The sequence below is a fragment of the Armigeres subalbatus genome, chromosome 3, assembly GCF_024139115.2.
Source record: "Armigeres subalbatus isolate Guangzhou_Male chromosome 3, GZ_Asu_2, whole genome shotgun sequence".
In the NCBI taxonomy this organism is placed as follows: Eukaryota; Metazoa; Arthropoda; class Insecta; order Diptera; family Culicidae; genus Armigeres; species Armigeres subalbatus.
Genome location: NC_085141.1, coordinates 152,831,647 through 152,859,597, shown reverse-complemented (window position 1 = coordinate 152,859,597; position 27,951 = coordinate 152,831,647). Strand labels below are relative to the sequence as shown.

At 40.5% G+C, this 27,951-nt stretch overlaps 1 protein-coding gene across 4 annotated transcripts; it reads left to right on the top strand.

The window, feature by feature from the left end:
• The first annotated feature begins 13 nt into the window (after positions 1-13).
• On the top strand, positions 14-27,949 carry LOC134221023 (uncharacterized). Of its 4 annotated transcripts, XM_062700200.1 has the most exons (6): positions 14-169; positions 234-434; positions 488-574; positions 27,459-27,548; positions 27,639-27,726; positions 27,789-27,949. In XM_062700200.1, coding segments are annotated over exons 1-6 (531 nt in total). In that variant the 5' UTR covers positions 14-106; the 3' UTR covers positions 27,791-27,949. The 4 variants fall into 4 exon arrangements, with proteins under 4 accessions (XP_062556184.1, XP_062556183.1, XP_062556185.1 ...); XM_062700199.1 differs by having other exon boundaries at positions 27,639-27,949; XM_062700201.1 differs by lacking the exons at positions 27,459-27,548; positions 27,639-27,726; positions 27,789-27,949 and adding an exon at positions 15,311-15,474.
• The last annotated feature ends 2 nt before the right edge of the window (positions 27,950-27,951 follow it).

The window sequence follows — 27,951 nt, the reverse complement described above, 5'->3', positions numbered from 1 at the left end:
TAATTTAAGACAAAACAATGGCTAGGATTTGAGGGACGGCTAAAAACACCAAGTGTAAAAACTCTCATTTTCATTTTGAGAACGGTCGGGAAAACGTCTTTCAAGGATGGTTCGGGTTACTGCTTACGTTCATCAGCCAGTGTACAATTATAGCCACAAGTACAGAAACGTTAGTTAATTAAGTTCATATCTTGGAAACATTTCCATTTTCATTGAACACAATATCTTTACAGCTGGATATGATTACAAAGGACGTGCAGAAATTCATGCAGGACTATAATGGAATCATCTTGCACAAAGACCCCTACAGGGGTGTGTTCCATAGCTATCTGCGAGAGATTCGCACCAAGGTAAAGCAATTGTTGTTAAAATTTGGTGCGATCCCTTACGACGATGGAAGTGCCAAAACAGAAAAAGAGTTGTTCTGCTGTGGAGTAAGTAAGCTACAGTAGATTTTTCGATTTTATTCTAACTCCATACTTTTCAGTTGGCATTCCATGATGCTGGTGAGTTGCGGAAGCACTATAAAGCAGTACATAATGAACCATTTATACGCTACACTAATGCTTTAGAGGTGGGTTAACATTTAATTTAAAAAACATTGTTAGGAGCTTGCCGAACGACGCGTTTTTCTTAGCAAAAATCTAGAGACCCAAAATATGAATTATGTTGAAAAGTTATCCGATTGATTACTTCCTGCGGTCACCAGTCACCACTCGGATTACTTTTCAGGATTTGGTTTACGTGAATTTTGTGTTTGATAATTCATCAAAAAATCACATTAATAATTAACCAGCATATCACTCACATACCTCTTGATGGAAGTAAGAGGCAGCTGAGGAAGCTAAATGAGACTTTATGAAATATTTACATACTTCATGTTTTAATTTTTATAAAGCAAGTGCTCACTTCGAGGTAAAGAAGATTAAAGTAGAATAATAATTTCAAAACTAGAACATGCATAGAGTAGGGCTGTGCAAATATCGATAAAATCGATAATATCGATATTATCGGATGAAATTTATCGATACGATACCCGATATCATTGAATTCAAATATCGCCGATATCGATAAATCTTTGTGATCGATTTAAAGAATGGTGATAACCATTAAATCAACTAAAAACTACACAGATAAAAATATGTTGTGATTTTAAATGTATTTTCATGCACACATTTGGAGCATGTAAATAGATCGAAGTAGACAACGCGTGTGAATGGTTGAAACATAATTTCGCTGTCGCAAATTTTCGTCTGTTTCTGTATATTACAAAATATTTCTGTAGAATTTAATTCAAATACATCATCACATGGCCTCCAACTTATCCGTTTGAGAATTGATCTACATTCCTCGATAGTGCCACGGTACCAGCTGTCCGATATGTTCCGCGATTTAATCCCGTGCCAATATGTGTGATAGTGTTACCATCCGACGTCGCGGTCATGGTGTAATGACTAACGAAAAATTGTCCAGCAAACATTTGTGAGAAAAAAATTAAGTGACTTCAAATCTATTCCCCATCAAACACGTAAAGGTTGATTTGATCCGCAGTGCATTTTAACACTTGGTTCATTGCAATTGCGTGCGGCGTGTTTAGAATTTTAAACGCCAAGAGACAGCCGCTGATTTCTGCAAGGATGATGAATTTATTTAGTGCTTCCACAAATCGCACCCATGCTTTGAGACCCGATTCAATAACTCAATTTTCCATAATCTGAACGTTTCCTAATATCTGCTCATTTTAAGGTGTTAAATCAAAATTGTGAGCTGGTACTGAGCTGAATCAACTTGACTATAGCAGCCAGGACAATAACAGCTATCGGAAGCTGATAACCCCACATGAAAATTTCGTAGCCGCCACGTGGTTACCACGATTTCATTGGAAGCAAAGGAGAATAACAAATGCAAAACTTTAGGAAATTATGTGGTCTCTTCGGATATCCTTGGTGTTTGCTATTCAAAATTGGAGCTTTTTTGGACAAACTAAATTGGTGAGCACGTTCCAGTTCTTTACTTTTCTTTCCTTCATTGCTTCATCAATCTATACAAAAAAAAATGAACTAAATACGTACAGGGCATCGTTTGCTGCTATTGCCGCGGATATTGTGGGAGTCCCAGGTATCCGGTTCACGCTTTAGTCAGTAACGGTGGCTCTTCTTGACCTTCTACTCCCTGAGTAGTTAGTATGAATAAGGGCATCCTTGTGAAGTTTTGCTGTACCTGTTATGAACAACTAGTACATCCCTTTCCCTCCACATCCTGAAAAAAAAACAATTCTTCCTGCAGATGTGATTCCTTTTTGTCGTACTAGTTGTCGTAACAAAAAGGGCACCATTATGGAGCATGAGATCTGATCAAATTATTCGTAGCACTACTTAATCAACGCCCCCGGTTGGGTGAGGGATAGAGGATGACGCACACACACACATATTTGGAGCATGTAAATAAACGTAACATTCAATCGATCTCACTGTTCTATTAAATCAAAATACATTTAAACCGTGCTTGCTTGTAAAATCCAGTCCAATTTAATTGAATATCGAGTGTTTATTCGTTTGTTGGGATAAGCTGCAATTTGACACGACGTTGAATTTTCAAAATAGTTTGCTGTGTACATACACTGGCAAACACATCACATTTTTTAAAAATGGCCATTGTGTCTGCTGTTGGGAAATTGGGTTCATCAGTACCTGTTAAGCTGTGGAGGACGACGAAGGTCCTTCGTAGCATAGTAAGGAAAGACCCTGTCTAGCATACTGAGGTCGCAGGTTCAAACCCAACCTAAAGAAGTGGTTACTTCCAATACAATTTTCGAGCTAAATCTTTCACTTGTTGTGCAATTTCAATAAATTAATTTTCAAACATAATAATTGATCTCCAATCCGGGTGGTCAATACCCCGAAAATAGGCAATGAACTTTGATTGAACCCTTCTTCCACTGTAGCCAACGTCGGTTTTATCGGAGAAACTGTTTTCTAATAGGAAAATTATTTAAGCTTTTAGTGGAATGTATTTACTTGTCATAAGACGAGTTTGTACAAACCCTTTTAATTCCACCACTTTATTGTACCTTTGACAGATACGTATTTCGACCTCAACAGTAAGGTCGTATACAGTGTCTCGCACTTGACTCGACTCGATGTCGAGTGGAAGTGTTTCCTAATGCAAGCCGTATACTCTGCCATCTCGAAGTAGTTTGGATCCCAAACGAGTGATATAAGACGTAAGTGTGAATAGTAAAAGTGACAAAATCGAAAAACAAAATATTTTCTATTTTTATATTCGTTTATATTCGCAAAAAAAGCGTGAACGAAAAGGCATGGCCCTTGGCAGGTAATCTAAAATCATTCATAATATACCACAGAGGGTGAAAGTTATTTTATGAAAATTATTGCCGTTTGCGATGTTATTACCGAGATAGATAAGAGCATTTAAAATTTTAAAATTCTTTTGGGGTAACAAAATAGAGTTAAAAACTTGATAAAGTCGGTAGTAGACAAAATCGGATAAACACTGTATTTTTTTAATTTATCGGATATCGATCCGAAATCCGATATTTTCGAACCCGATATATCGCCGATACCGATATTCCATCAAATGAATATCGCCGATATCATTATTATTATTTAATCAGACTAAGGCCGAAGTGGCCTGTGCGGTATATAAAAGTCTTCTCCATTCGGCTCGGTCCATGGCTACACGTCGCCAACCACGCAGTCTACGGAGGGTCCGCAAGTCATCTTCCACCTGATCGATCCACCTTGCCCGCTGCGCACCTCGCCTTCTTGTGCCCGTCGGATCGTTGTCGAGAGCCATTTTCACCGGGTTACTGTCCGACATTCTGGCTACGTGCCCGGCCCATCGCAGTCGTCCGATTTTCGCGGTGTGAACGATGGATGGTTCTCCCAACAGCTGATGCAATTCGTGGTTCATTCGCCTCCTCCACGTACCGTCCGCCATCTGCACCCCACCATAGATGGTACGCAGCACTTTCCTTTCGAAAACTCCAAGTGCGCGTTGGTCCTCCACGAGCATCGTCCAGGTCTCGTGTCCGTAGAGGACTACCGGTCTAATTAGCGTTTTGTAGATTGTCAGTTTGGTACGGCGGCGAACTCTATTCGATCGGAGAGTCTTGCGGAGTCCAAAGTACGTACGATTTCCAGCCACTATGCGTCTCCGAATTTCTCTGCTGGTGTCATTTTCGGCAGTCACCAGTGAGCCCAAGTACACAAATTCTTCTACCACCTCGATTTCGTCACCACCGATGCAAACTCGCGGTGGGTGGCTCACATTGTCTTCTCTTGAACCTCTTCCTATCATGTACTTCGTCTTTGACGTGTTGATGACTAGTCCGATCCGCTTAGCTTCCCTCTTCAGTCTGATGTAGGCTTCCTCCATCTTCTCAAAGTTACGTGCCATAATATCTATGTCGTCGGCGAAACCAAATAGCTGGACGGACTTATTGAAAATTGTACCACTCGTGTTAATCCCTGCTCTTCGTATTACCCTTCCAAAGCGATGTTGAATAGCAAACACGAAAGACCATCACCTTGCCGTAACCCTCTGCGGGTTTCGAAGGGACTCGACTGAAACTCGAACTACGCACATCACCCGATCCATCGTCGCTTTGATCAACCGTGTCATTTTATCCGGAAAACCGTGTTCGTGCATTAGCTGCCATAGCTGGTCCCGATCGATTGTATCATATGCGGCTTTGAAGTCGATGAATAGATGATGTGTGGGCACGTTGTATTCGCGGCATTTCTGCAGTACTTGGCGAATGGCGAACACCTGGTCCGTGGTGGAGCGTTCGCCCATAGAACCCGCCTGGTACTGCCCCACGAACTCCCTTGCAGTTGGTGCTAGTCGACGGCATAAAATTTGAGAGAGTACCTTGTAGGCGGCGTTCAGCAATGTGATTGCGCGGTAGTTGCTACAATCCAGCTTATCGCCCTTTTTGTAGATGGGACACACGACACCTTCCATCCACTCCTGCGGCAAAACTTCCTCCTCCCAAATCTTGGTAATGACCCAGTGCAGCGCTCTAGCCAGTGCCTCACCACCGTGTTTAAATAGCTCTCCTGGTAGTTGGTCAACCCCAGGGGCTTTGTTGTTCTTCAGCCGGCCAATCTCCTCCTGGATTTCCTGGAGATCCGGAGCCAGTAGAATTATGTCCTGCGCGCGTTCTCCCAGGTCCATCACCATACCGCCATCTTCGACTGCCACATCGCCATTCAGGTGTTCTTCGTAGTGCTGCCGCCACCTTTGGATCACCTCACGCTCGTTCGTAAGAAGGTTCCCGTTTATGTCCTTACACATATCAGGCTGTGGCACGTGGCCCTTACGTGAACGGTTTAACTTCTCATAGAACTTTCGTGTGTTATTAGCGCGGTACAGTTGCTCCGTTTCTTCACGGTCTCGATCTTCCTGCTGGCGCTTTTTCCTCCGGAAAATCGAGTTTTGTCTGTTCCGCGCCTGTTTATATCGTGCCTCGTTCGCCCTCGTGCGGTGTTGCAGCAATCTCGCCCATGCTGCATTCTTCTCTTCCACTAACTGCTCACATTCGCCGTCATACCAGTCGTTTCTCTGATCCGGTGGCACCGTGCCAAGTGCAGCGGTTGCTGTGCTACCAATGGCGGATCGAATATCTCTCCAGCCATCTTCAAGAGACGCTGCGCCTAGCTGCTCTTCCGTTGGAAGTGCCACTTCCAGCTGCTGCGCGTATTCTTGGGCTAGTCTACCATCTTGTAGCCGCCCAATGTTAAGCCGCGGCGTCCGACTTCGACGCGTGTTGTACACCGTCGAGAGTTTTGAGCGCAGGCATACTGCAACGAGGTAGTGGTCGGATTCAATATTCGCAGTGCGGTAAGTGCGGACGTTCGTAATGTCGGAGAAGAATTTACCGTCGATTAGAACGTGGTCGATTTGGTTTTCCGTTTCTTGGTTAGGTGATCTCCATGTGGCCTTGTGGATATTTTTGCGGGGAAAGAAGGTGCTTCGGACTACCATTCCGCGGGAGGCTGCGAAGTTTATGCATCGTTGGCCGTTGTCATTCGATACGGTGTGCAGACTATCCGGTCCGATGACCGGTCTATACATTTCCTCCCTTCCTACCTGTGCGTTCATGTCACCGATGACGATTTTGACGTCCCGCAGTGGGCATCCATCGTATGTCTGCTCCAGCTGTGCGTAGAACGCTTCTTTCTCGTCGTCGGGTCTCCCTTCGTGTGGGCAGTGCACGTTGATGATGCTATAGTAGAAGAAACGGCCTTTAATCCTCAGCTTGCACATCCTTGCGTTGATTGGCTGCCACCCAATCACGCGTTGGCGCATCTTACCCAGCACTATGAAGCCGGTTCCCAGCTCGTTGGTGGTGCCACAGCTTTGGTAGAAGGTAGCCGCTCGATGCCCGCTTTTCCACACTTTCTGTCCTGTCCAGCAAATCTCCTGCAGCGCCACGACGTCGAAGTTGCGCGGATGTAATTCATCGTAGATCATCCTGTCGCAACCTGCGAAACCTAGCGACTTGCAATTCCATGTTCCAAGCTTCCAATCGTGATCCTGTATTCGTCGCCTAGGTCTTTGCCGATTATATCGAGTCGCATTATCTCTTATATTGTTCGTAATGATTGGTTTTCTAGGCGGCTTATTGGGCCAGCGCAAACCTCCTGTCTCGTCGGAGGGCCGTCGTGTCAGGGCTGTTTAGCGTCCCACCTAACACCAGGACTTGGGCTTGTGCGCTTTGAGCGGCACACGGTCGCTTTGGTGGGGCCTACTTGCGGATACATGCAGCTTTTTATAGAGGTTTAACAGGGCCCACTGTCAAACCCCACCACATCCTAGGCAAGCCCCACAACTCGCAGATGGCCTGGGGAGGGATCGTCAAGCCCTTGGACATAGTCCCTGCTGCCCCCCTGATATCGCCGATATCAATAAACCTTCATTGTGCACAGCCCTACTCTAGAGCACCATCAAATTTTGCATCTTCTAACTACAGTAGTTTCAACAACAAAAAGCAATATTTGGCACATCTTTAGACTGCGAACATAATCAATTTTGAGTACAAATCGTTAAACTATTTTTTTTGTTTTCCTCCAATTTTAGCTTAGGCCATAGTTAAGAATAACTATTTTAAAAAATTATAAATAAAAGGCATGTGGGTGGTGTTGATATATCAAGTAAAGGTTTCCCTTCCTGCTCCTTAGAACGAATGTGAAATCCGCATTAAAATTCGTAATAGTACCCAAAACTGCTTGATACATAATAGGTACGTATGAACCAGTTGTGGCACTTTTCTTTATTTTGGTTCCTATTATGGCAAATCCCATTGTTTTCTTATGTGATTTTCCATAATAGGACCACTAACTAGTGCGACAACTGGTGCAAAGAACGACAAAATTTAAGCAACGTGTTTTTTTACAATTATGGTTTGTTTGATTTGGAAGATATTGAAGGTGTTTCTGTATCTTATGAATATGCTTCACGGAACAGAAAATGTTTTGTGGTGATATGATGTACCACTTGGTGTATAATGGACTAGTGCGACAACTGGTGCTATAGCCACGACTGGTACATCTACCTTATTCCAAATAACTTTTAATTCTCAAAGATGATTCATTCCTATAGAAATATTTGGAAAAAGTCGTAGGCGGGAAAAGGTTAAATATGACCTCTTTTCATTCTATTCTTTGGCGGAGATTGTAGGAGGGTTGCAAACATGAAAGGGAGAGGTGGATAATTATAAAAAATTATTTAGGTACAGAAATATGGCCTTTTTTTATAAATTTATGTGTTTTCACTGTATATATTTTTTCACCATGTTGAATTCTGGAATAAAACATTTGTTTTAAGTGTAAGGGTGACGTTGTGAATAGTTGTTTCAACTTTCCCCGCACCACGCATTTCTATTTGCCCCGAACAAAATCCAAAATTTAAAACGGGTCTCTCATCGTTTTTTTCATAATCGTCTTCTTCTTCCTATTGGCAGACATCCCACACTGGGACATTGCCGCCTCGCTGCTTACTGTTCTTTCAGCACTTCCACAGTTTTTAACCGCGAGGTTTATAAGCCATGTTACCATTTTTGCATTCGTTCACGACTCACGAGGCTAATACGATGATACTTTTATGCCCAGAGAAGTCGAGGCAATTTCCAATCCGAAAATTGCCTAGACCGGCACCGGGAATGGAACCCAGCCACCCACCCATGGTCTTGCTTTATAGCCGCGCATCTTACCTCTAAGCTAAGGAAGGCTCCCGTTTTTCATAATCATTATGTTTATTTAGCATTGAAGGAACATATACCGTGAAAATTTGATGAAAAAGCTCTTCCAAACAATATTTTGAGACCCATTTCATTGGACCGCCAGACAGTTGGTTTGGATTTTGCAAAGGGCGAAATGTAAACAATGGCAGGGAATGCTTTTAGTAGCTAAAATCTGCGTTAAGGGGAGCAGTTTGTTGAAAAAAAAGATAATAATAACCAGAGCATTCGGTAATTTCCGGTATAAATTACAGCTTTCGTTTCAACCTAACCCAAATTTCAACTTGCCCCGGTGTCTTCTTCTTCTTTTTCTTCTATGGCTCTACATTCCAACTGGAACTTGGTCGGCTTATCAACTTAGTATTCTATTGGCATTTTCTCAGTTATTAATTGAAAGCTTTTCTATGCCCGCGATTGCATGAGTATGTATCTCGTGTGGCAAGTACAATGGATACACTATGCCCAGGGAGTCGAGAATGTTTCCAACCCAAAACATCCTAGACCGGAACGAGAATCGAACTCGCCATCTTCGGATTGGCAATCCTGCGCCTTTGCTCGCAAGGCTACTGGAGGCCTCGGTGTACTTCATTCAAAACATGAAAAATACTAAAAAGTTTTCAGCTCAAAATGGCATGAATTTTCAATCAATGAAAGTTATTTGTATACATTTTGATTACTTGTGCCCATTAGTATATAATTATAAAGGCAACACTTGTATATGGAACTTTATATAGTGTGGATTTATAATTCTTACCAACTAAAAACATAAAGAAATCCAAATGCATTCAAATTACTTTTAATTACTATTTTAACTGGAATATAAAACTCAACTTATCGGAATCGAGATGTTCATCCATATATGTTATACGGTAAATTTATTAATTTTAAGACCGTCTTCAAATACGGAACTCAATTCCTAGTGTTATACTCATTTCCAGCAGTGTAGAGTATTTAATCATGGTTTGAACTATATTGGAATCATTCGATCTCATTAGTAGGAAATTAACCTAAAGCAATATGAATAGCATTGACGCTTTAATGTTGCATGAAGAAGAAGAAGAAACAGAAAGATGATAATCAAAAAAATCTCCACGGGAAAGCATTCGAAGAAGTTTGAAAACTCTTCTGAAAAATCCTAAAAGCAATTTAATTAAAAACGGTAAGCAGTGCGGGGTTGGACTTTTCATACATTGTGTATTAAGTGTGAATCACAAAATAAAATTTCGAATAGAAATACTGCTTACCATTTTTAATTCAATTGCTTTTAATTTTTTTGAAGAGTTTTAACAACTTCTTCCTATGCTTTCCCGTGGAGATTTTTTTGTTTATCATCTTTCTGGTTCAATCAATGCCCCAATATTCGTTTAAGTATACTGGAAGTGAGATAATTTATTTAAACATTCGATCACATTATTTAGGTAATAAACATTTGATTTTTAACCCGTTGCTTTTATTTAACGAGCTCAGGCATGTATAACACTTTACGGAGCCGAGATTTTTTATGATTCTTTGCCCGTTTTCGGACATACTCTCTACGAAACATATAATTCTACTGATGTGGGATCAGTGTTGGGAAAAACTAAAAATCTCAAAACTCATGGATGATTCAAATCAAGCGTGAGTTGTAACACACCCAAATCAGTACCTAAAAACTCAAGGCTGAATTGAATCATCCATTTGAATAATCGTATATCAGGTTTTCTTTTGCTTTTGTTGGGTTTAATTCGATTTGGCATGAAAAATTCATCCGTGATGCATTGCTTCTAATTTGCAAACGAGTATTGCCCTCCGCTCGCTTTCAAATCGACTTCTATGAAAAAAAACATTCTTCATGTCTGCCGTATCCAAACTATCAATTCTATACTTACGCCTTTAATTCTATCATGAACATGTACGTCTAAGTTTGGAAGATGATATTAGCATTTCCATATCAATATAATTATTAGTTATTCAAGTTTTCTAAACTAATTCTAAACCTCGGCATAAGTACTTCTAGCCGCACCGTGCTGCCAAAAGGCCAGGATTCTTTTTTAGTATGAAAATAATCTTTCATCATCACTAGGAAAACTGTCTAATACGTTGACGCTACCATATCATTTATAATTCTGTCGATTTCAAAAAGTGAAAAATATATAGCTTTTATGTATTTAAAAGGAATTTGGATAAGTGAATATATCTTTCCAACCAAATAAAAAATATTATTAATACACCCAGGTTTTTTTTTACACGGTTGGGATTCATTAATTTCTCGGTGAACCTGAACATTCGCAGCTTTTTAAATACCCTCTGAATTTTCTTTGATTTTTTGTGATTTTTTTTCGTGGGGTTAACTCATTGTTTCGTTGACGCTGAAGGTCTTAAACGACTAAAACCAAACCGTGTAAAAAAAAACCTGGGTGTAATACCATCTGGCATCATGTTGTAGTGGAACGTGCATATTCTTGTTTACGTTGCAATTTCTACAGACACGAGAGATAATAAGAGTATAATGTTGAGAGATTGAGTGAAATTTTGCATAAGCCGGGATCTGGTTTGAAGTGTGCCGGAAATGCAATCGCTATGACTGAAATGAATGCTGCACCTCGTTAATTTAAATCAAAATAAAAGCTTTTCCAAATGATGTTTATCAAGAATAACTTTTTTTTCAAGCAGAAGTGAACCCCATTGCAGTATTGCACGGCCCACCAAATTCAAGAAAAGTTGCTTCCTGTCATAAATATCAATTAAATAATGCAGTCGTATGCATGTTAGGCCGGGAAGGGGGTAAGAAACCCTAGGTAGTTTGTTCCTGTTGATCTGATTGAAATCAGTCTTAAGAAAATGACGCGTCAACTCACGTTTAATTCCCAGAAAATTTAGGCTTTTCGCTTTCTGCCGAAAGTAAACAACACAAGGGCCAGGAGAAGATGAGTGATAGAAACTCGTGCGGAAAACATTATCTTTGGGAGGCGTTTCGCCTCCGTTCGATTCATCCATCAAAAACAAGATGAAGAAAAGTCAAACCAATAAAAAATATGATTATAAAAATAGAAAAGGACCTTGAGACTAAACTTGATACCGTGAAAAAAGTAGCTAAATAAATAATAATTCAGTTACAAAATCAACCTATTTCTGAATCTGACGACACCTTCACGAATCGCCTACGACAATAACTTTAAGGACGTAGTTGGCAGAGTACTCAACCCACCTTCACCTTGAAGGGATAGCAAATGATATAGGGTGAAATGCCCAATAGTGGACCCCCTAGTAGCGGAATTTTGCTCTTCCTGTCATAAGGTTTAGAAATGTTCAACATATTAACTCTGCTTGATATCTAACAACAAGCTTTGCATCCCATTTTCAAAAAGATATTTTAGTTACTAGATAAAGATTGTCGCTGTCGTCGCTGTCCGGAACATCTTTTGCTGGCGAGGATAGGGGAGCTAAATGTCAAAGAAGGAAAATCCATACGATTTGACAGGTATGTACCACACATGTTTCGGACAGCAGAACAAAGGGAACCGAAGCGACAATCTTTATCTAGTAACTAAAATATCTTTTCATTTTCACGATACATACATAAAACACCCAAATACACGACGTTATTCGTTGAAATCAACATTTTAAAGTCTAACTGAATTTGCCCTATAGTAGACCCCGTGGGGGTCCATAATAGGAAATTGCTTCCCTAAAGTCGACACTTCATTTGATTTTCATGTCCCGTTTCGGAACGTTTTTCTTGCCTATTATGGAATCCCCAAAATATTCCTATAATGGACACTCTCGTGTTTATTTTTTATAGAATTGTAAAAAATCATCTAATTTTACTTTCCATAGCATTTCCAATGCATGTAATCAAATCATAGAACTGTAAGGTAGGATCTCCCGATAGAATTTCATAGCAAAATGTTGACATTGTGCAGTAATAATGCAAAAATGGCTGGAGGGTCCAGTATTGGTTGGGGTCCACTATTGGGCACTTTACCCTAAAAAACTCACTTCATTCACTGATAAACTAAGAATAAATTCACTGCGGAACGCTAAAGTTACTGCCTGCGATGGAGACACAGACCTTATCATCTGGCGACTTCAAGCGATCGGCAAAAAATGAAAAAAAAAAAGATTTAACCCTCAAGGACTCGTACCGTTGTAAAAAGTACAGCACTAGCGAAATAAGCAGGAGTAGAGAGGAGTGAGATCAATATATCAATGTTTGGAAATAGGATTAGGAATATTTAGTATACGTTCAATTAGACTTAAGTGTTCGTTGAATGTTAATTGATGTATTGTTTACCTAAAAGATGTAGGTTTTTTTACTGGCCATATGCCGGTTTTTCCTGCCATTTTGAACAAATCTAGATCAACATTGTATAGCTATATATGTAGACGAAGAATCAGGAGGAATAAATTTTGGCGGTTACGCCCTTTTCAAATGTTGGTCTAGAAATAATAAGAAGCAACAATAAAGAATAATTAAGAATTTAAAAAAATAAACCCAGAATCGAGAAACAATCTTTGAATTGTTGAAATTTTAACATATATACACGGTGAAAACTGATCATGGTTTGAACCAAAATATACCGTGGTTTGAACTTCTAAATGCAGCCAACTTCCATTACTATCCGATAGGAGCGCTGCAACCGCCTGTTTGGAGCATTTTTAATACTTTTTAAAAATAAAAAAAATCCACCTAGCGGAGTTGATGCCTTTCTCGTGGAAAAATACTTTAAAAAATATATATAAATAAGCATATTTTAGCGTGTTTTGGCATAAAAATAGTATTTTGGCCATAACTTCTGATCCCATAGTCCAATTTGGCCAACTTTAAATAGTAAACAATGGGACAAGAATCCCCGTCGAATGGAACCTGTTGCAAGCAAGACAAAACTTAGTTTTGAAAAGTGTGTCTACAAAATTCGTATACATACACACACACATGCACTCACACATACAGACATCACCTCAGTTCGTCGAACTGAGTCGATTGGTATATTACACTATGGCTGTCCTATCAAAAATTCGTTTTTGGAATGATCATATAGCCTTTTGGAACAACTTTGTTGTACGAGAAAGGCAAAAAGGTAATCAAATTTGCGTCTCAATGGCTTTTCTCAGCATTTCATAGCATAGCTTTTATGGTTGTTCAAATCGTGGGTGGCTATACAATGCTGAATTAAGCAATACCGATTCCTTGTGGCAATAAGGCGTTTGATTGAAAATCGTACGTCCATTTCTCTCAGTGTACCCCAGCTCTAGGGTTGGTGGGCCTAATTTCTCAGCCGCATTCGTTTGTTAATATCTTTTCTCTTGTGTTTCATCGATGAAAATATCACACATGTGCTCAAGACATGTATCATATATACATGATGTATGTGTTCGACAGCAAAACCGTTTTTCGAAAAGCCTTACCAGAATGAGTACAGACAATCCGAAAGCAAAACTCGGCCAACCATGGTCCAATGCACCGAGTTCATCATTGACGTTTGAGCGGTGTGCTGTTTACTAAGAATGAATACTTTTTCATTCATCGAGTTCATGCAAGTGTTCATTTTTAGTAAACAGCGCCCGTCTCAAACGTCATTGTGTTTATTCGGTGCATTGCCAATGCTAATGGTCCAATGCACCGAATGAACACAATGACGTTTGAGCGGTGCGCTGTTTACTGAAAATGAACACTTGAATGAACTCGATGAATGAAAAAGTATTCATTCTTAGTAAACAGCGCACCGCTCAAACGTCAATGATGAACTCGGTGCATTGGACCATACCCGGTCTCCCCTACACAGAGGTTATTGCTATTATTATCGCGTTAATTCATAAACAAATATGCAACATAAAGTAGAACAATGAATTTTTCAAAATTTCAAACTTTCTCTAATATTAGGAGGAAATCCCCCAGATCCGGACACTTAAGCCATCCAATGAAAAACTCTCCAATTACCCGGATTATGTTTACGTGTATACACAAAATATAATCATTGATTAATCATCATCTTCTTCTTCATTGGCATTACATCCCCTCACTGGGATATTGTCGCCTCGCAGCCTACACGTTTTTCGACGATGTATTTTTATGATGAATTTTGGTGAAAAATTTCACGGTGCAGGAAAGTGTTCCTATGTACCGGACTATTGCATCATGTCTTAATATGACCCAATGCCTGTTACATGAGCATGTAAATATATCATTTAGAATAGTAATATTTTTCACTTGCTTTCAGTTGTGGTAATTGAGCTTATTTGATTCTCCAGCTACATTTCTTACGTCCTACTCCAAATTCCCACAATTTTCAATAACATCTTCAATTATTGTTTCTGCTTGTTTCTGTGGCTTTCTGATAGCGTAGCAAGAAGAAACAATTGAATCGAAGTAAGTTTAACAAAACAAGTGTAAAGAATGGCTATTTGATCACATGAAAAAGTCTCACTGGCCGGACCCGGGGGTCAGCTACCGAATACAGAAATTGATTTTCCACCACAGTTACATTGTATATCCAATAAAAATTATAATAATATTGATCATCTCCACATAATCACAATGCATTAGATTGATTTTAATATGGTTGATTCAAACCTTCTAAAATAAGGCAAAACAGGAAGTTTTTTTTATTTTTTATTCAATTTCAAATTTTATACAAAGTTTACAACATGAGGATCTTATATTCCATGCAGGTGAAAGACTTATCAATAGCTTCATTTTGTATTACATAAGATGGTGAAGGCACCTCTGCAAGTGTCGTTATTGGGAGGTGCCCGGTGCTGGAGAATCTTCTTTTCTTACTCCAATGGGTGGTCGTAGGGTTTGCTGTATACTTCTTAGGTGTCCATTGAAATATACTTAGCATTCCTTCCCTAAATTCGAAAGGATATTACAAGTACACCCAGAAAGTCTGCGAAGTTTTTTTTTGTTTCTGTATTAAGTCTACGAATTTGTGCGAGTTTCTTAACGTGAATGCTATGTGACTAGAAAAAATGATCTGACGATATACCTTTGCTCATACCAGCATTTAAACTAAATAATCTGCACATTGTAAACACGTTATAAATATATTTTATCATCTCTTCCAGCTAAAATCTGCTTTTGCAAAGCTGGACCACATGCGTCATCGATTGAATGAGTATATAACTTTCGGAGAAGAATACACATTAAACCTGATCATAAACTTGAAAAGAATGCAAAAAATTATTTCAAATTCTTTAAAATTTTGAATCAATAAACATTAACCGAATGAGCTTATGATAAACTCTATAATCCGAAATCCAGCTTTAACTTTTAGGGCCCATTCACAAATTACATAACGCTTTAAGGGGTGGGAGGGTACCCATCAGACGGTCAGAGCGCTACGGGTAATACCACTTTCAGACCCGTTTCATACAAAAAACGTTACGAGGGGGAGTGTGGGGGGTTGAAAATGGTCAATTTTTGCGTTATGTAAATATATAATGTGAATGTAAATATGTAGTACAGAGGTGCTCAGTAGTTTGGGCATTTCTTTCCTTAATTCGCTTCTCACACAAGAAAAATGAGCTTTGACCACGCAAATGTATCTATCTGCTGAGGATAATAAAACGGATATTGGTATTAAATTCGCTCGACAAGAAACGATCACAGCAAAACAAAGGTGCGGCCCGCGGGCCGCACTGTAATTTCACTTTGATCAAGTCATACGGAGTGATTTTAAAATAAATATTCGTTTCAATATCGTCTCCTTGGCCGTGCGGTAAGACGCGCAGCTATAAAGCAAGACCATGCTGAGGGTGGCTGGTTCCAGATGCCGGTTTAGGATTGGAAATTGTCTCGACTTCCCTGGTCATAAAAGTATCATCGTGTTAGCCTCATGATGTACGAATGCAAAAATGGTAACTTGGCTTAGAAACCTCGCAGTTAATAACCGTGGAAGTGCTTAATGAACACTAAGCTGTGAGGCGCCTCTGTCCCAGTTTGGGGATGTAATGCCAAGAAGAAGAAGAAGATCGTCAGCTGATAGATATATTTGAAAGCTTTCGTACAATAACTAGCTTTGTTATTGTGTGACAAGTAAATTAAGGGGAAAACGACCAAAATGCTGAGCACCACTGATGTAGTAAGAGAGTGTCTCTGGTCGTGGGCCTAGTTGCGTGTTTCGCTCATAACTTTTTTTTTTTCTAGTCAACAATATGCAGTAATATTAACCTTTTCTTTCCCATGGTAGTTCCTCCGGGAATTCCTCCGGATGTTCCTCCGGGAATTCCTCCGGAAGTTCCCCCGAAAATTCCTCCGGAAGTTCCCCCAAAAATCCTCCGGAAGTTCCCCCGAGAATTTCTCCGGAAGTTCCTCCGGGAATTTCTCCGGAAGTTCCTCCGAGAATTCCTCCGGAAAATTCCTCCGGAAGTTCCTCCGGGAATTCCTCCGGAAGTTCCTCCGGGAATTCCTCCGGAAGTTCCTCCGGGAATTCCTCCGGAAGTTCCTCCGGGAATTCCTCCGGAAGTTCCTCCGGGAATTCCTCCGGAAGTTCCTCCGGGAATTCCTCCGGAAGTTCCTCCGGGAATTCCTCCGAAGTTCCTCCGGGAATTCCTCCGGAAGTTCCTCCAATTCCTCCGGAAGTTCCTCCGAATTCCTCCGGAAGTTCCTCCGGGAATTCCTCCGGAAGTTCCTCCGAATTCCTCCGAAGTTCCTCCGAATTCCTCCGGAAGTTCCTCCGAATTCCTCCGGAAGTTCCTCCGAATTCCTCCGGAAGTTCCTCCGGGAATTCCTCCGGAAGTTCCTCCGGGAATTCCTCCGGAAGTTCCTCCGGGAATTCCTCCGGAAGTTCCTCCAGAATTCCTCCGGAAGTTCCTCCGAATTCCTCCGGAAGTTCCTCCGGGAATTCCTCCGGAAGTTCCTCCGGGAATTCCTCCGAAGTTCCTCCGGGAATTCCTCCGGAAGTTCCTCCGAAATTCCTCCGGAAGTTCCTCCGGGAATTCCTCCGAAGTTCCTCCGAATTCCTCCGGAAGTTCCTCCGGGAATTCCTCCGGAAGTTCCTCCGGGAATTCCTCCGGAAGTTCCTCCGGGAATTCCTCCGGAAGTTCCTCCGAATTCCTCCGGAAGTTCCTCCGGGAATTCCTCCGAAGTTCCTCCGGGAATTCCTCCGGAAGTTCCTCCGGGAATTCCTCCGGAAGTTCCTCCGGGAATTCCTCCGGAAGTTCCTCCGAATTCCTCCGGAAGTTCCTCCGGGAATTCCTCCGGAAGTTCCTCCGGGAATTCCTCCGGAAGTTCCTCCGAATTCCTCCGGAAGTTCCTCCGGGAATTCCTCCGGAAGTTCCTCCGGGAATTCCTCCGGAAGTTCCTCCGAATTCCTCCGGAAGTTCCTCCGGGAATTCCTCCGGAAGTTCCTCCGGGAATTCCTCCGGAAGTTCCTCCGGGAATTCCTCCGGAAGTTCCTCCGGGAATTCCTCCGGAAGTTCCTCCGGGAATTCCTCCGGAAGTTCCTCCGGGAATTCCTCCGGAAGTTCCTCCGGGAATTCCTCCGGAAGTTCCTCCGGGAATTCCTCCGGAAGTTCCTCCGGGAATTCCTCCGGAAGTTCCTCCGGGAATTCCTTCGGAAGTTCCTTCGAGAATTCCTCCGGAAGTTCCTTCGGGAATTCCTCCGGAAGTTCCTTCGGGAATTCCTCCGGAAGTTCCTTCGGGAATTCCTCCGGAAGTTCCTTCGGGAATTCCTCCGTAAGTTCCTTCGGGAATTCCTCCGGAAGTTCCTTCGGGAATTCCTCCGTAAGTTCCTTCGGGAATTCCTCCGGAAGTTCCTTCGGGAATTCCTCCGGAAGTTCCTTTGAGAATTCCTCCGGAAGTTCCTTTGGGAATTCCTCCGGTAGTTCCTTTGGGAATTCCTCCGGAAGTTCCTTTGGGAATTCCTCAGGAAGTTCCTTTGGGAATTCCTCCGGAAGTTCCTCCGGGAGTTCCTCCGGGAATTCCTCCGGAAGTTCCTCCGACGACGAATTCCTGGAGGAACTTCCGGACGAATTCCTGGAGAAACTTTCGGAGGAACTTCCGGAGGAATTCCTGGAGGAACTTTCGCAGGAGTTCCTGGAGGAACCTTCGCAGGAGTTCCTGGAGGAACTTTCGCAGGAGTTCCTGTAGGAACTTCCGGAGAAATTCCTGGAGGAACACCCTAAGGAATTCTTAGAGGATGGAGCAACTTCCGGAGAAATTGAGGAGGAGCTTGCTGAGGAATTCCTGGAAGAGATTCCGGAGGAATTTCTTGAGAAGCTTCCGGAGGAATTCCTGGAGGAACTTGCGGACGAATTCCTGGAGGAACTTCCGGAGGCATTCCAGGAGGAACTTCTGGAGGAATTCCTGGAGGAATCGTCGGAGGAATTCCTTGAGGAACTTCCGGAGGAATTCCTGGAGGAACTTGATTTCTATTTATTTATTTGGTATCTTCGTGTTTACAAATGGGAATACGCTTTTTTCTAGTGTCACGCTACATACAAAGTTGACGGACTTTCTATCGCTCTCATCGCTCCTTTCCTGCCGTGCGCCACTAGAAAATATGGTGTTGACTACTCTCCCGAAATAGTAGTTTTTGTATGGAATTTGGAAAACTTGGTTGAAGTTGCAGGTTGCATCCGATACTCTGCCATTGTTTCCTATTGAAAATTGGTCAGATCGGACTATGGGCTCGGAAGTTATGGCCAAAATACCACTTTTTTATAGAAAAATTGAGTAAAAAATGTCATTCATTTTTCAGGCACTTATCCTTAACCGATTTATTCGCAACAAGTTGCATTCGACGCAAAATACTCTACCATTGTTTCCTATTGAAAATTAGCCAGATCGGACTATGGGCTCAAGAGCAATGGCTAGAATACTATTTTTATAATGCACGAGAAAGGCACCATCACCGCTAGGTGGACTAATCAGGGTTTTTTTTTAATAATAACCATTGAATTGAGTTAGATTTTGTTATGCATATCTGGTCAGGTATAGTCCAAAAGGCGATTGATTTCGCCATGACCGTAGAAAAGACTGCGCCTAATCCGAAATGGGTCAAACACAGCAATCCGGCAAAGGGGTTTAAAGCCAAGAAAAACGACGTGTGACAATAAAGGTCAAACGCTGTCTGGACGGAGCGGACCGGAGTAAAACGGTGTCGATCCGAGAAGGGAAATTCTCGGGCCAAAAAGGTAAAATACACAAACAACACGCAAGTCACTAGGCCACAAAAGGGTACCAGTCGGCTCATATGTAATCAAATTTGGTCAAATTTGGTTTGCTGCAACCAAATCAGTGAGAGTTGTGTTACTCGGGACGTTGAAGTCCTTAAATCACTGCTGCGGGTGGCTGGAAGTCATGCGGCGATAGGACAGGACCGGTGAAACGATCTTGGTGTTGAAACGTAGAACGCAAGCATGCGACACGGCCTACAAGAAGCTGACCCACAAGTCTTGGGTGGTCATTGGGCGCGGAAGTGACCATTCAGTGTAAGCAACTAGACGAGATCACGACCGCGGAAAATATCGTCTCTGCCGTCAGAGAGGAGAGTTGTACAGACGTTGAGAAGACCTCTTTACGAATAAGAGACGGACGCTTTAGTACGCAGTTAGCGTACCTTATGTTACCGGTTGCGGAAGCCAAAAAGGTCATTGAGCAAGGGAAGTTGAAGATCAGTTAGCAGACTCCAGTCACCTTCAGTGCACAGGTGATATTGGTGCTTAGAGTCCGTGCATAAGTCCTACGACTGTGAGGGCCCAGACCGAAACAATCTGTGCCATAGTTGTAACGAGGAAGGGCACAAACCATACGAATGCGATTTAAAAACTTCCTTCAAAATTTAATGCGGTGACATATACTTTTCATTACATCATAATGATCGTTGAAAAATTTCAAAACTTTTGTCAGTTGGGTTCTGCAAAATTCGGTTCCCTTATGCCTCAATACATCGGAGAGTGGTACTGAGAAGCAAAATTTTAGTAGTTTTTATTGTTTAGTATTTAGAGCTAAATTCAAATTTGGGAAATGGTAGGTCCACAAAATTTTCTAAGAACATTCCTTGATAAATTCCAGAGAGATTGTCAGTTGGGATAAGCGAAATTCGTTTCCAATTCCGAGTTATAGACATTTTAGTATGAAAATAGCGCTCTACCGCGAGAGGCTTCCCTCAGACCTTAAGCGAATTGCTGAATGATCACTATGGGTGTAGCCCTCGTCCACCCTACGGTCCATTTCTGGTGCCAGACAAGGAATGACAAACGTTACGTCAATCCATGACTCCAGCCCATTCCTTCTGAATGTGTTAATGGAACCATCATTGACTAACACTGCGTCGGGCTTCACTATGTAGCGCCTCTAGTAGCGCTTAACCCCTGTGATTGGTGCAGCGGCTGCCCCACTCCACTACCTAATCGCTGAAATCTCCCGCTATGACGACCGGTTTCCGACCCACTAAGTTGGACGATAATCTGTCGATCATCTGGTCGAACTGTTTTAAATGCCACCTTGGTGGGGCATATCAGCTACAGTAGAACACACCATTGATCTTGGTTATCGCGACACCCTCAGCGGAGGAGTGTACCACCTCTTGGACCGAGAATTGTCCCGCCGAATTGAATAGCCACCATCCTATACCCGCCCACCACCCACTTGCCGTTATCGTCAGGAACATTGTACGGGTCGAGCAAGAGACCGACGTCGGTCCTCGATTGTCATAGCAGTTGCACAATAGTTAAGAGTCCACCCATAACGTGATAACAGGCCTGCTTCTTGCTGACAAAGATGATGCACTTTGGTGCTTTTTTAATCATCAAATCAAGTTTAATTAAAATTAATCATTTACTTTGGTGCCTTATCGCATTCGTATGGTTTGTGCCCTCGTTACAACTATGGCACAGATTGTTTCGGTCTGGGCCCTCACAGTCGTAGGACTTATGCACGGACTCTAAGCACCAATATCACCTGTGCACTGAAGGTGACTGGAGTCTGCTAACTGATCTTCAACTTCCCTTGCTCAATGACCTTTTTGGCTTCCGCAACCGGTAACCTAAGGTACGCTAATTGCGTACTAAAGCGTCCATCTCTTATTCGTACAGAGGTCTTCTCAACGTCTGTACCACTCTCCTCTCTGACGGCAGAGACGATATTTTCCGCGGTCGTGATCTCGTCTAGTTGCTTACACTGAATGGTCACTTCCGCGCCCAATGACCACCCAAGACTTGTGGGTCAGCTTCTTGTAGGCCGTGTCGCATGCTTGCGTTCCACGTTTCAACACCAAGATCGTTTCACCGGTCCTGTCCTATCGCCACATGACTTCTAGCCACCCGCAGCAGCTATTTAAGGACTTCAACGTCCCGAGTAACACAACTCTCACTGATTTGGTTGCAGCAACCCAAATTTGACCAAATTTGCTTACATATGAGCCGACTGGTACCCTTTTGTGGCCTAGTGACTTGCGTGTTGTTGGTGTATTTTACCTTTTTGGCCCGAGAATTTCCCTTCTCTGATCGACACCGTTTTACTCCGGTCTGCTCCGTCCAGACAGCGTTTGACCTTTATGGTCACACGTCGTTTGGCTTGGCTTTGAACCCCTTTGCCGGATTGCTGTCCTGCCGTAATCTGGAAAAGTGACGTGTGCGCCTTTACAACATACATGTTTTCCATTTTTCTGTTAAAGAGTACGATGAGTACTACTCGTTAACACCATTTTTGGAAAACGGCGCATACGTCACTTTCTCAGATTACGGCAGTGTTTGACCCGTTTCGGATTAGGCGCAGTCTTTTCTACGGTCATGGCGAAATCAATCGCCTCTTGGACTATACCCGACCAGATATGCATAACAAAATCTAACTCAATTCAATGTTTATTATTAAAAACAACGTGTGATAATTGAATAAAAATGTGTCTTCGGCCAGTTTTATTTCTTAGCTTTGGCTTACCTTTGCTTGATTGACTGTACATATCAATGGAATGGTTGCTACCAGAGTGTAAAACAATCGAATTTTTTTTGGTGAAGTCTACCTTTCTTCATTTGTCAGTTCACTTCCAGACACATTCATAGTCGGCTCTGGACTGTCAATATTCGGTTCAATATTAGTCATTGAATATTTATGCATATTTTACAAATTGATAAGTTATCTGAAATCTGAACACGTAAAGTAATTTATCACATAGAACTGAATATTGATTTTCGTCCGTGAGGCACTTTCAACGGTAAACATCAACATAAACAATGCTAACTATGTTTTTTTCGGCACATGGTAAGCACATTCAATGACAGTCGAATGAATGAGCTGGTGGAGTAGTCGTCTGACTATGTCAATCTATGTTTTGAATATTCATGCGATGTTTGTCAAAATTCGGACCGAAGTTGCTTCATGAAGATGAATATTTTAGGCTCTGGTTGCTACTCCGTGATTGATCGGAACTGTTGGGAAAGGTTATTGTGTGGTTATTGTTGCTACTAGAGACCTAGAATACCTCTGCATTCCCACAATTACCACGGGAAGAAATTTGTGTTAGTTGGGTGGGGTAATCAGAAACATAGATCGGGATTCACCATGGAAAGTGATGTGATCTATGCAACTTCTATTTTAACAATTAGTACGGATATTTTTATTTACAACAGTATTAGAATTTTCTAATCAGATCTTTGAGAATACGTGTTGAATTGATCATCCATGGTGAGAATCTACAATTAATCACTCAAGGTGAGCGATTGTTTATTTGAATGTGGACTAAAACGTCAACGCTGTCGTTATTGTTTGAATGCGAGGATATGCAATGTTTACTGCGAAGTGGCGACAATGTAACAATGAAACTATTTTTGAAATTTGAAGCTAAGCAAAAAAAAATATCAACAAAACTAACGCAATTATTGAAATGAATGTAGTTTGGAACCTAATAGCACTCGAAGGTTGGACAAATACTCATTCATATAATTTTAAATTTATAATGTTTTATAGCAGGGATAAAATTTATTTTTAAATTCACTAGCTCAAAGTGATCCAGATTCAAGCGATTCCCTCGGGGACTACAACCATAATCAACCCAAATTCGGAAGGCTCTTCTTTGATAACAAATGGATAATTTTCTTCAGACAAACTATGTATTCGAGTTTCGAAAAATGATCATTATAGCCACATTTAATTCAATGACATTTCCGATTCGACATATGCAGTTTATATTTAATTTCTGCTCTTGATTTACTTAGTAAGAAAAGGGCGCCCAAAAAGTTTTGCCAAGGGCGCAGAGAGTCCACGCTACGGATCTGTTTGTTTGGTTTAGATGTAAACTTCAATAGGAATTCTGATCTTGATATTCTTCTGGATACAAAAGTCATATTGACACTGCTCTTTGACAAATTTAATTGTCGCACATGTTCCACCTCGGCCACTGCATGTGTGACCAGATTCAGTCGCAAATAAGTTGCTGTCTGACGTTGTTCGAGAAAAGTGAAATAAAATTCATCTCCATTATTATTGCCGACGATCTTCGGTTACTGATCCTTCTTCAAAATGTGAGGCGAAGGCAAGAACTCGCGATTCTGCTTTTAAAAACTATTTGACGAGATTTGAAAATGAAATAAAACCCAGATTAATCCACCTAGCGGTGATGGAGCCTTTCTTGTGTGTTATAAAAAAGTATTTTGGCCATAACTTTTGAGCCCATAGTCTGATATGGCCAATTTTCAATAGGAAACAATGGGAAAGGATCCCCGTCAAATGCAATCTGTTACGAGCAAATCGGTTAAGAATAAATGCAAGAAAATGAGTGAGAAATTTTTACGCGCCAGTTTAAGGTACAAAAAAATTGTATTTTGGCCATAACATCTGAGCCCAAAGTCCGAACTGGTCAATTTTCAATAGGAAACAATGGGACAGGATTCTGCGTCAAATGCAACTTATTGCGATTATATCGATTCGATTTAGGATAAGTGCCTTAAAAATGAGTGTATTGCGCACAGACATACGCACACACAGACATCACCTCAATTCGTCGAGCAGAGTCGATCGGTATATAAAACAATGGGTCTCCGGGCCTTCTATAAAAAGTTAATTTTTGGAGCGATCATATAACCTTTACGTATACTTTGTAAACGAGAAAGGCAAATAACGATTCGATATTCTGATAAATACTAATTTTGAGAATAATGTCTCAAAATGAAACCAAAGCTTGAAACCCATTTGAAAATTTATAAAAATCTTTTAAAAACCGCAAAAGCCAATTTCAGCGCTTATATGAGAAAAAAAGCTTAGATTAACAAATGGTGAAAAGGCGCAAAAACTTGCTCAGCAGTTTGAGAGTGCCCATAATTTGAGTCTAGGTCTTACTAGTCTGATTGAGGATCAGGTTACGCGGAGGTTCGAAGACATTCTCAAACAAGAGAATGTTTTTGACCCTTCATTTGGAACTAAATAATTTGGATGAAGCTAAGATCTGTAACTAAAATATTTAAAAATATGAAAGCTCCGCGTGACGATGGTATTCTACACATGCTTTTCAAAAACTTCTTGGGAAGGGAGCTTTCTATCTTTTTTGATTAATTAATTTAATAAATGATTTTTATTACATACATCTCAGATAAATGGAAAAACGCCAAAGTTATTCCAATATGGATCTGAACGAAAATCCAGTGTATGCTTTTAGTTATCGCCCAATCAGTTTGCTTTCTTCAATAAGAAAATTGTTTCAATAGATTATTTTGAATAGGAATATGGAACATATTAACCACAATTCAATTTATGAGAAATTTGTTGTTCGTTAGGGGCACTTATCAGTTATTAAGAGTTACACATTTAATTCAACTCTACAAATCTAACATATATTCGGCTGGTTGCTCTTCTTGATATAGAGAAAGCATTTGACAGTGTTGAAGGTTTAATTGTAAAATTGATTAATTTTGAATTTCACACAATACACTTCAAGCAGATCCAAAATTATTTATCAGAATTCGAAATCTGATAGATTATCTGTTCCCCAAGGCAGCATACTGGGGTCCATATTGCATAATATTTTTACTTCTGACTTACCAAATTTACCACCAGGGTATCAAAAATCTTTGTTTGCAGATGACACGGGCCTTTCCACCAAATGGCGAGGCTTTCGTGTAATTTGAAGAAGCTGGCAAAAAAGCTTGGATACTTTTTCCACTTGCAAACATGGAAAATTTCCACAAATGCTTCCAAAACTCAGCTCATAATTTTCCTACATAAGCCGAGAGCATCTTATTTGAAACCGTCTAGCAGGCATATGGTGTCACTATGAATGGTTCCAATTAGTTGGTCTAGTGAAGCTAAATATTTAGGATTAATGCTAGATCAGAAACTTTTAAAACTCACATTGAAGGCATTCAAGCCAAAAGTAACAAATATATTAAGTGTCTACATTCACTCATAAACAGAAAATCAAAACTTTATCTCAAGAACAAATATTTGATTTACACACAAATTTTTAGACCAGCCATGTTGTATGCTGTGCCATAATGAACTTTATGCTGCAATACCAAAAAAGGCACTTCAGAGGATTCAAAATAAAATTTTCAAAATTATTCTGAATTTGTCTTCCTAGTATGAACTTCATAGAATTTTTAATATTGAGATACTGAGATAGATCTCCAACAGAATAATTTCCAATTTTAGACAAAAACAGTTGTGGTTCCTACATGTTTTTCAAACTATTTTTTTTTTCAATTCAATCAGTGGAAAAATCCGAACTGTCAGAGGCAATTGAAATCTATAATTTAATAATAACTAACAATGTATCTGTAGGGTAAATCGTCCTATCGTTGTGGTATGTCCTAATGTTGCGGTAGTGTTAAAATAGTCCATTCTGGATATAATAGCATTAAAAACAATTGTGGATATGCTAAAACTCGTCGAATTACCGACTAGAACAGCTTTTGTTTGACAAAATTCCGTTCAAAATTATGAAAAATCAACATTTTTCATTAAAAATTTGAATCCTTTGAGCCTATTATTGCGGTAGTGCTAAGGTCCTATTGTGTGGAAAAAGACCAACAGGTAATTTTTAAATAATTTTCGAAGTCAATTTTGTTTTGACACGGTGCTTAACCCCTCCATAATAGGTCGTTTTACCCTAGTATATAAGATCAGCAAATAAGGATGATAATATTAATAAAAAAAAAAACGGTGCTTAGCTTTGTTTTCTTTTCTTATGCATGGGATACCTTTCAACGTGAATTAATCAGTTTTTCTTTGTTTTCCCAAATGTTCCGTTTAAGCAAGAAAGTAGTTCGTAAATGTTGAATAATGAACGAACTTTGTTTACTTCCTTTGCCTTGTTGTAAATGGACGAGAGCCAGGAAATAATGCAAAGAAAGCTGCTATTTCAAGCAATCGCCAATTTGCACGAGATGAATTCGATTCCGCCGAACTATAAAAGTAAATCACAGTCGTAGTTTGTCACTGGCATCCGTTCGTTTCTAGCGTGTTCCAACAAACAGACTGCAGCCGGTGTTAACATCACAGCATTTCTGAGCAATTTTGTTTTCTAGAGTTGGATTTAGAAAATAGTTAGGTTCAAAGAGGAGGTGTTTGCATAAGAGCTGATAGCATGGAGAAAGTTATTCAAAATAAAGATGTGAGCAAGATAAAATAAAAGTAAATTGCATAACAGATAAATTGAACGAAATTGCAGGTTGAAAAGTTCATCTCAGAGACAAAGTACTTCTTGGACGAATTCGATTCGATAATCAGCCATTGGGATTTGTCGGGTAATTTCTTCCTGCATTACTTAATTGAAATCCATGAAAATGTGACGCAGCTACTTTCCAAGTTTACCACACTTTCACTAGAAGGTGTGGGAGGGCGAAAACATGTCAACTTCTTCAATTTACAGTGTTGCGGGGTAAGTGCTTTAAATTAAGATTTAAATACTTAATTAAAAATGAGTTCTATATTTGATATTAGAATTTCAATCAGTTCTTCTAATATACATTTGATAGGGTTCAGTGAAGTGAATAATATTTAGTTGCCTTTGATTAGCTATTTGAAGCTCATACTATCAATGTAATTGACCAGCATTCGTTGTTTCCGCCGATTTCAAAACATATGATCGAACTTGAAATCATTGTCTCTAAAGATAGACTGTTATAAGCTTGTTACAAACAATACGATATATCTATTTTCCGGAAAGTGGTGCCAAGAGACAAAATACAAACAACACGAGCATGATTTATTTTAGAAACTATTTAAAACGATCAATTAAAATAACATTGTATACCTATATACTTTGATATCTATTTTCAGCAAGAGTTTCACAGCGTAAAGGATCTAAGGCTACACCATCACTCGTGTCGCCACAAGAAGTCGGCTTTCGAGGAAACAGACAACTGTGAGGTAACTATCAACGATGCTTCTGTTAATCGGTGTTGAGTTGAAAGTTTATTTACCCGAGTTTGATTGTTTAATAATATTGCCCTTTTGCAGCTTAAATCGGCTTTAGTAAAACTTGCATTCTTCAACCGAAGGGTAAACGAATATCTACAGTATGGAACAGTCGCCGATCGTTACCTATGTTTGTATCTCAAAAAGATCCTGAAGAAGATAATGATTACGTTGGATACGTTTGCATTGTAGGATATTCCATTAGAACTTAAGACTGTATGAATGTGGAGGAACGAACGGATTGTACCAGTATGCTAAACACGTGTTTAAACAATTAAAGTTAACCATTACCACCTTATCCGACGATGCTAAATAAAGAAGATGACACTTCCAAATAGTCAAACTTTATATAACT

Bases quoted from the DNA above. Each gene is read 5' to 3' on its own strand.
- LOC134221023 (XM_062700199.1), top strand. From the start codon at position 107: ATGGTTCGGGTTACTGCTTACGTTCATCAGCCAGTGTACAATTATAGC. The intron at 575-27,458 runs GTGGGTTAACAT...ATCTATTTTCAG, and splicing joins GCTACACTAATGCTTTAGAG to CAAGAGTTTCACAGCGTAAA. The intron at 27,549-27,638 runs GTAACTATCAAC...GCCCTTTTGCAG, and splicing joins AGGAAACAGACAACTGTGAG to CTTAAATCGGCTTTAGTAAA.